A 9,567-nucleotide genomic window follows, 5' to 3' on the forward strand; every position below is an offset into this window, starting at 1 on the left:
TTGACGTATATCATACACATTCAATAATTATTTACAATCAAATGACTTCATCTAAGCGTGGTGTTTCTCAATCGAGGAGGACAAACTCCTTGTAACGACTTATCTTGACGTCTTCCAAAATCCAATAATTGGTATAAACCAATCAATGCGATAGGTTGTGGTCACGAGTTGCAGCTATCTACAATGAACAACTCACTAGTAAATCAACATATCCTCGTACTATTAAGGCCCTCCAATGTCGTTTGTTCAACATAAATAAGATTGTCCAAAGCTTTAGTTCATGTGTTAGCTAGGTGGAACTTAACCGCTCAAGTAGTGCTTCTGAGAAAGACATTGTGAATTATTAATTTTGTTAACATATAAATGTCAAACTATATTGTTTTAGTGTATGTAACTAAGATACAAATTATACATGGTTATAGTTGAATCAAGCAAAAGTCTTATTTAAGCAATCATCTGGGTCTACTTGGAGGTTGGATCATGTTTGGTCGTTACTTAAGGATCAGGAGAAGTTTAGACCATCCAACCCTATATTACCTAATTTCCTACCAAACCATGGAAATATCGATTCCTCTCAGTCAGACTATTCCCCCAACACAGAATCACCAACACCCGATTCTCCAGGGTTATTCGGGTTTGCTATGAACCTGGATGAAGATAACCCGTCAAGGAGTTCTCAGTGTCCAATTGGCATAAAAAAGGCCCAAGCCAAAAGAAAAGCTAATGAAGAGCACTTGAAGAACATTTCCACCATGGCCAAGCGTAGTTAGAAAATGGTAGCTGTGATGGAGAATGCTAAGGTCCATCGACAATAGCTCATTAATATTGAGAAACAAAAGAATGATATAATGACTTTTAAGAAAGATAATAAAATACTAAGGTTGAATCCCATGTGTGATGATGAATCAATCCATGCATACTTGGTTAAAGAGCATCAAAAAATTTGGCAAAAAAGATTTGCGAAGAGGGATGGTTCCGACGGGACTTCTGCATCGTTTGGAAAATTCTTCGGAGGAACTCCACTATCCGGGCCCAACATTCCGAACTACTAATGTATTTTCATGATTGCAATGAACAAAAAATGTGTTTATTTTTATTGTTTTTGCGTTTTTTTATTTGTTGACGATATGTCATTTAATATTGTCTATTTTCTCTGTCATAAATGTCGCATGTTTATCAAGTTAAATTAAATCGATAATTAATATTTTTAATAAATTGTGTTATGTGTTTTTTCTGTCATGACTTAAGTCATTATTTTCATTTGATGTTTATTATAAATATTAAAATTACAATTAATTCATGAATAAAATAAAACACTTCAAATAAATCAAAAAAATTGAACACTAAAATTAATTTAAAAAATGAAACGGACCGAAAAACTAAAAAAAAAAATTACAAAAAACAATTTTGCATTCTTGGTGGATAGCATTTTCGTAATTAATGTCATCTTTCAAAATTTCCCATTTAGAGTATCGCGGAGATCTTTCTCTCAATCCTCCATTATAGAATAGGGTTAGAGTTGCGCTAAGGAAAAAAACCCCAAAATTTAATATGTAATACAAATAAAAATAAAAATATCAGGTTTATCGCTTCTTAATTTCTTATCATTATTAGAATTTAGTGAACTATTATGGCCACCCCTTACCCCTCCTTGTAGGCCTGTGTCCTAATAGGGAGGCCTATAGGAGAGGCCGGGTTCGAACCACAGTTGGTAATTAAAAAAAGAACAATGTTCTAAAAAAAATTATAGTACAAGAGAGGTACTTAAAGTGAGAAACAGAGCTCCATGATTCCATTCTCGTGCAGTAATTTTTCTCACAAATTCAAACATAAAATCATCAAATACTTCAACAAGCAACTTAATTGCCAAACTCAATGGGAAAGGATAAAAAACAGTACTACTGAAAACTCTTTTTATTCTTCTTCTTCTGCCTCCTCCAGCCATTTCACAAATGGCTCCAATGCCTTCACAAAGGATTGCCTGTACATATTCATAATGACAACAAAAATCCTCAAGTTTCAAGGGGTGAAACAGAAAGAAACATAAGCAATGTATAAATAATGACTGCAAACTATAGTGCATATGTAAGAGTCAAAAACATTGCATCACTATTTCATGCCAAACTAATACAGAAATATCACAAGGGAGCGGAGGGAAATTTTGTCCAAGTCTTAGAAACCGAATTTTCATGCTTGATTGCATGCAACCACTTTCATAGTTTCATTAGGGAAAAAATTAGTAACAAGAGCTCACAGTTTGCTCATCCAGTATGACAATTTCATTAGCCGCAAAGGAGTACATAGACTGTGTACTCTTGATTTTGTGCAAGTGATCTCCACGTCACCAGAATCCAGATTAAAATTATAGTTACTGGTGAAAAACTAATTTACAGACTAGTGAAACTTGATTTTACAGATTTCTTAATACGGAAAGAAAAAATAATAGAGCTTGAAGAAAAAGATTTACGAAATAGTCAGTAACCAACTCCAGGAACTGATTTCAGCGGAGGGAAATTTTGTCCAAGTCCGAGAAACCGAATTTCCGATGCTTGATTGCATGCAACCTCTTTCATAGTTTCATTAGGGAAAAAACTAGCAACAAGAGCTCACAATTAGCTCATCCAGTATGACAATTTCTTTAGCCGCAAAGGAGTACATAGACTGTAGGTACTCTTTATTTTGTGCAAGTGATTTGCATGTATGTGCACCAGAATCCAGATTATAATTACAGTTACTGGTGAACTAATGTACAGACTAGTGAAACTTGATTTTACAGATTTCTTAGTACGGAAAGAAAAAAATAATAGAGCTTGAAGAAAAAGATTTACAAAATAGTCAGTAAGCAACTCCAGGAACTGATTTCTTTTCTTTTGGAAAAAAGAAGGTAGAGAAGGATAATGAATGGAAAGCCAGCTCGGTAATTGCTTTTTCATAAAACGTAATATACCTGCCCTTAAGGTTCGTTCCTTTACGGAACCAGTGAAGAATGGTATCTTCTGCAAGAACATCCTGATCGTAAAGGGACCTTATTATTTCAGGAAAAAGCTTCATCAATTTAGCATCTTCATAACACTGGACCTGGACTGTGTACATCAGTTCAAGCTCGAGCTTTCCAGTGGTACAGAAGGCATTCAGCAATTCAGCCCATGTTTTGACCTGAGCATAAAAGTACACTTTGGATTTCCATTCAGTAATTTCTTGAGCAGAGAATCAGTTACCACACAATCTTCAAATCATTCTTTAGCAGTGATGCCTTCTAAGTTCTAATCACAGTCATAAAGTAAAGAACCTGAATGGAATCCAGAATAGTCCGATTTACAAATTGATTAACATTATGGCACAGACTGGCAGTATCAGCCCATACTTTCAAGCATGAAATCATACTAACATGCTAATAAAGCTTTGGATTCGAGGGTGACAATAATCCAATTACCGTTCAATGCACATAATCAACAGTAATATAACAGAAGAACCTGAGTCACATTGACATTATCTTAATGTTCATCAAATGTGTGACTAATATCCAGCACTATCTTTGATAACCAGTAGCATATCAAACAATTATGATGTACCTGACGCAAAGCTGAATTAGAATTCTGCTGCTGATTCTTTCCAGACCATTGCACAGCATCCATCATGACATCCCATAAAACCCGCACAACTTCAACCTCTGGGAGTTTGGCATCTTTGACGTGCTGCTTGACAGTTTCTATGACTTCAGATACATCAGCTTCCTCTGCTATTTGGCTAGTTAGAGCAGATTTCATCTCCTTAAGCTTCAACTCAAATATCTTTTTTTCATAATACTCCACCAAAGAGAGAAGTCCTTCCATTCTGAGAAAATACAGATTATTAAAAAATAAATACGTTTATGCTAAATTAATACCGACAGATACAAGATTAATTCTAAAATTTCACATCGCAAGAGATAAGAATAGAGCCAATATCCTAATATTCTCTCAAATTGCAATATTGGTGCATTCAAAATTTTAGTGATGCCAAAGACTAATGAAAAAGATTAGGACCTCAGGGCTCAGACTAATTAGCCAAATAAAAAGTCCAAAAACTGCAGTACAAGAAATACTATTCAAAAAGGCAACAAGACAAAATCCTCCAAAAACAGCTTCAAGGATCAGATTTTCCTATTTTTGGTTGTGAATAACTTACTGCAACCTACATAATTAAACTAAAAGTAATGATAACCAATTAAAAGTAGTTTACGACACTAGGCAACTTTGTTTAACGCTGCCATAATCTCTAGCAACTCAGCAAAAGTTTTTGCCTCAATTATGTCATTTGAACGGAAATCGTAGCAAAGAAAATTTTGCTCAAAACTCTATTTATTCCATCAAACCTACAGATTGTTTTTCCTGAGTTTGTTAACTCAACAGGTTTTCATTATAGACAAGTCTTACATTACAGTTTCAAAATTATTGACAGAATTTAAAATAAAGGAACATGACGATTGAAGGGACAAGCAACCATGGGTGCATAATGAAATTAACATAAAATCCGCTCGCAAAACTTGACAAAGAATAATTTTAGATCTTTTAGCATTTCATGCCCAATGCTGCCACTCTTACAAAGATTCTGTCATCACACACATTGATAAAGCAATTACATTGCATCCACCTGGTTGGAGTGGCACCAACTGTACCCATGAATGGAGAGGTAATGGATTATAGATCATGTCAAAAAAGAAAATATTAATAATGCCAACATATTGACTACAATAGATACAGGCATTCAAGAACAATGAATGTGATCAAAAAGTGGAAAAGTATGTCTTCTCTGATTGGTCAGAATGTTATGGTGAGACTTGCAATCTTGAGATTTTAAATAAATTAATTTTGACTTCACTTTTATAGCTTAAAGAAAGAAGTCGACTTGAACATTAAAAATCAATCAAAGTAGAGAACTTTATCATCAGGTTACACAAGGAAAAGCTCTCAAATTTAGCCATATTTCAACAATGGGTCAGAGCAAACAGGCTTATTTTACACCGTGGCATCACCATCTTATAATATAACTTATGATAATTTACTACACCACAGTATAGCTGATAAAGATAATCAAGATAATCTCCATTAAAAAGTAAACTCAGAATTGCAACTCAAACGAGTAAAAACTTACGTAAAATGCTCAGAGAAAACTTCAGGTGTCCGCTTTCCAGATGGGAAAAAGTCCAGAAGATTGTCATCCATTTTACCCCGCTTCAAGATTAAAATCAGGTCATCAAGGCTATTATCAACCAGATATTCCTTGAAGAAGTCAGTGATGAATGTGAGAACTAGCCCTTTGCCAACAAGGTTATCCTTGAGCAATGGCTGGAAAACAGTTTCAGGTGGAAGACCAGACAACTTCTGGGAAAAAGCAAGGGCCGTGAAGATTGCAAGCTTCTTTCTCTCATCCTCCTCAAAAAGCTCCAAGGACTGCAAGAATCTTCGCATAACATTTTCAAGATTCTTAATAAGAAAAGGCTTCCTCCTCAAGATCTTTTGAATATATATCACAGATGGCAAAATAACTTCACGCTTTGGCTCACAGTCAATTATAGAGTATGGGTGAAGCTCTCCTTCATCAGGTTTGATCGTGCCAGGTTGTGTGCGGGCCCCTCTAAATACAACCTGCATCCATGCAAAAAAAGTTCAACTTAAGGCAAGAATCAAGATATCACAGAACATATCATACAGAACCAAATTAGAGGAAAATTTGAAATTGATATAACAGAGTAGTATTTAAATTTTAAAATCTAACGTGTCATTGGATGGTTTTAAGGTGAATCAGTCAAAGCTCAATTAACTATACCAACCATGTTTCAGAGAAGAAACCCTTTGGGGTCAAGCCCTTCCATGCGTCTACCGACATGACAGGCTAAATTGCATGAAACTAAGAATGAAAAATCGCATACTTTCCCACTTGTCATGTAACAGAAAACGTATGGTTCCAATGGATATTCTTCGTATAGCTTCAACTCATTTCTCCAAAAAGTGGATACCACTCTAAGAGATTTAACAAGCATTCGGATACAAAGGTTTATTATTTCACAAGAACACCACTAAATAATTTTATATGCTAGGGATTTCGCACGGAAATAAAAAAATGTACCATATTAATAAATTCGGCACCATAACCATGGGTTCCAAAAAACGAGACCTGATAGGTGTAGCACTTAACTATAAGACCCTTTCAATTAGCACTAGACAGAATAATACAGCAATCATAAAAACAAATACAGTTAGATTAGCTCTTCATAGTAAACTTTTCATTTGTAATCCTAATTATTGATTTAGAATCATGCGATTCTTCTCAATCAAACACGAAGGCTGTAGCACAAAAATTATTTCTAACAAAGGTATGCCAAAACTATGCTGCTAGTAAAGTTACATGAGGTAAAACAGAATTTGAATAAACTAACCTCAAAAAACGTGTCACCGTATCTAGAGAAATTCAAATCTGAAGATTCAATGATCTTGGCAACAAGTTCCTAAATAAAAGGCATTAACATAATTATCGCTCAAGGCCTGCATCCAGCCCCTGTCCAGAGGTCATATATATACAAAATGTGTGTACATGCAGTACAAACAAGATTTAAGGTATGACTGATTCTTGAAACTAACTATGAAAAAAGCAGAGAGAAAGAGGAAGTACCAGATCACCAGCATTATCCAAATAAACCTGGACCACTGCATCCGAAAATGCTGCAGGGTCCAGCGGCGTTGAAATATTCCGTTTGCGGGTCTTAAGCCGCGTGCCACTGTAATTTCAACATTGAAAATCACATGAATGAAAATAAGCTTAGAAAACACTACTGCAATCCAATCGATGCGTGTAAAAGCATATCAGTTTCAGGATGGAAAGACTACTTCAAGATTCATTAAGAAATAGCAAGAGACAAAAAATCAACTTAAACTAAAACCAAAAGCAATATGTTTCTCACAAGACAACAAATTAGAAATTTTCCATAGCAGTCATGATCAGTTAATTATTAAATTGGAGTTCGAAAAACTTACCCGAGAGTGGGTTTCTCCTTCGAGCTGCTGCACAAGTGGCCAAAAAGATGAAAATTAGTAAACACGCCAACACATTTAATAATGATTAAAGTACCCCAAACAAAAGAGATCTTCTCTCAGGTCTGACTAAAATATTTGCCTTCTCAAGAAATAAAAGACCATCAAGAAACATGTATACTAAATGAGAAAGCCACAAAAATCCAGAACGATAGAGGGAAATAATCTTGATTTCCCTGAAAGCTAAATGAGAACGACACCCTTTTCCACTATGCAAATCAAGAACAATAACAGAGTATAGGAAATCAAGATCAAATCTTTCACGAGAAAAACTATTATTCGACCCACAATTAATAGACCAAAATCCTGATTGATGAGAAATCTTAAAAAGCAAAAAAGGTAGATCACAAAAATCGGACAAATTTAAATCAAAATCATAAGACGAAGAACGAAATTCTACACAAATACAAAAAGGGCCCAAAAAGGAATTTTCTACCTCATAAACCAAAGTTCAGAGAATTGAGAAGAGGAACGAGTCCAAAGAAATTCACAGCGATTTGCGATGCCAAAGGAGAAGAAGATGAGAGGTGAAAAAGAGAAATAGGTGCCAATGTTATCTTGGAAAACGGCATTTATTGTCTCGATTGCTAAAAAGAAAAGTACAAGAGCTGATGCGCAGGGTATACGGTCAGAGACGCGTGGATCCCACTTCCCGAGAAAAAGGCTTTTACTTTGCCAAGAATGAAAAAAAGTTGAAAATAACATTTTACACCCTTCTCCTTTGGAAAATACTGATAACCCTTACTCCAATTTCTTCCTCTGTCTAAAAAATTAAAGAGAGTGTTTGCAAAAAGTTATATTTTTAAAATTATTTGATTTAATTTAATTTATAGATTATGAAAAAATGAAAAAAAAATTAAAAATTTGCCTGTGTTTAAAAATAGAAGTGAAAAATTGGAAAAAAAAAAATAATAAGTTAGAGTGTTTGATAAATAAGTGTTTCTTATATGTATTTTTTAATAAAATAAAAAAAATAATTTTATTGACATGTTTGCAAAAGATAGGATTTGATGGTGTGCTGTAAATTATAAATGTATGAAAAATATTGAAAAAAGGAGTAACTAGAAAATTTTTCATTTATTTATTTAAATATCAATATGACTTTTAAAGAATTATAATCATCATATGATCATCTTCTGGATTTGAATTAAACTAAGCATGAACATAAACATAAACAAAATTTGGAGTTGAAAAACACAAAAAAACTGATTTTTTAATTGAAATGTGAAAAATAATTTTTTTAGAGGTTATAAACACAATCGATTTATTGTATATGTGAGATTGAATTTTTAATAATTGAATTTTTTTGAACAAAGGAAAAAAAATGCCTAACGTGATATTATCCTAGGTATATGGATCGGTGAGGTGACTGTTTATTTACTCAAGGGTAAGTTTGGGTTGGGTGATTAATACCTCCTTCTTGGTGTGATAAAAGGGATAGTGGTGGTTTATCATCAAAGTCGTCAATTTGGGTTGGTTTCGTCGGATCAGCCCACCCCGTCACATAATTAAAATAGGTTGAGTTGAAATTTTTTCAACCTATTTAAAAAAGGTCCTAGATGGACCAACTCAAGCGGATCACAGGTCAACTCAAGGCAAGATTGGGTTGGCCCACATGGCTGGGAGGAAAAATAAAAAAATAAATTTTTATATTATGAATTTATGGTGATTAGACTTGTCAAATTGAGTTAGGTCCGTCGGGCCGACCCGCCCCGCTATAAAAATTGAACGGGTTGGGTTGATAAAATAACAGCCCGTTTGGAGGCGGGCCAAATGGGCTGAACCCGTTTGGGATGAGGGCCAAGACGGGTTGAGCCCAAACGGGGCGGGCTGGCCCGCCAAATTAGGATAAAATTTTATATTTTTAAGTTTTAAGTTTTATATAAAAATTGTAATAAGTTTCATGCGTCTCCATGTCTTAGAACAAATATATTGATAATTTACTCTTACAAAAAATATACATAAAGAAAATAAAAAAAGAGAAATTTACATATATACATAAAGAAAACAAAAAGGAAGAAATTTTTGTAAATTTTATTGATGAATCTTAAACTAATTTTTAAGCATAGCAGTTGTTTGTGAACCTAAGAGTGGTTTCGTTTGAAGTCCGACGAGTTGCAGTGAAATTTTGTGGACCCGACGGAGGTTTGGTAATTATGTGTATTGTTGAAGACATAATATTTTTTAAAATTTACAACCGTCTCTTTCCTCGACTTTATGTTCTCTTCCATGTCTCAATCTTCATGTTTGGTTTAAAAACTTTATTTTTTTTATGGATTATGTTGTATGTTTTCTTAATTTCTTATTTCAATGTTTTTAATTATTTTATGAAACTATTTGACTGAAATATGTTTAACATTTTTTTCTTAAAAAAATAAGCGGGTCGGCCAGTCTAACCCGCGACTCAAGGTGGGTTGGGCTGGATTGACCATTTAGAAGCCCGCCAAAATGACAGGCTGGCCCACTCCACCCCGCCTAATGGGGGGTTGCGGCGGGC

The 9,567-nt window shown here is 34.4% G+C and overlaps 1 protein-coding gene across 2 annotated transcripts; it reads right to left on the minus strand.

Moving 5' to 3' along the window:
• Nucleotides 1-1,736: 1,736 nt before the first annotated feature.
• Nucleotides 1,737-7,742, minus strand: LOC140968361 (uncharacterized). Of its 2 annotated transcripts, none has more exons than XM_073429297.1 (8): nucleotides 7,507-7,742; nucleotides 7,014-7,037; nucleotides 6,652-6,757; nucleotides 6,419-6,487; nucleotides 5,134-5,627; nucleotides 3,573-3,834; nucleotides 2,948-3,156; nucleotides 1,737-1,981 (listed from the first exon to the last, which is right to left on the minus strand). In XM_073429297.1, the coding sequence occupies exons 1-8, from the start codon at nucleotides 7,509-7,511 to the stop codon at nucleotides 1,915-1,917; spliced, it is 1,236 nt and encodes a 411-aa protein (XP_073285398.1). In that variant the 5' UTR covers nucleotides 7,512-7,742; the 3' UTR covers nucleotides 1,737-1,914. The 2 variants fall into 2 exon arrangements, with proteins under 2 accessions (XP_073285398.1, XP_073285397.1); XM_073429296.1 differs by having other exon boundaries at nucleotides 7,014-7,040; nucleotides 7,507-7,724.
• Nucleotides 7,743-9,567: the final 1,825 nt, after the last annotated feature.

The sequence above is a fragment of the Primulina huaijiensis genome, unplaced genomic scaffold (genome assembly GCF_012295235.1).
Source record: "Primulina huaijiensis isolate GDHJ02 unplaced genomic scaffold, ASM1229523v2 scaffold35715, whole genome shotgun sequence".
NCBI classification, from domain to species: domain Eukaryota; kingdom Viridiplantae; phylum Streptophyta; class Magnoliopsida; order Lamiales; family Gesneriaceae; genus Primulina; species Primulina huaijiensis.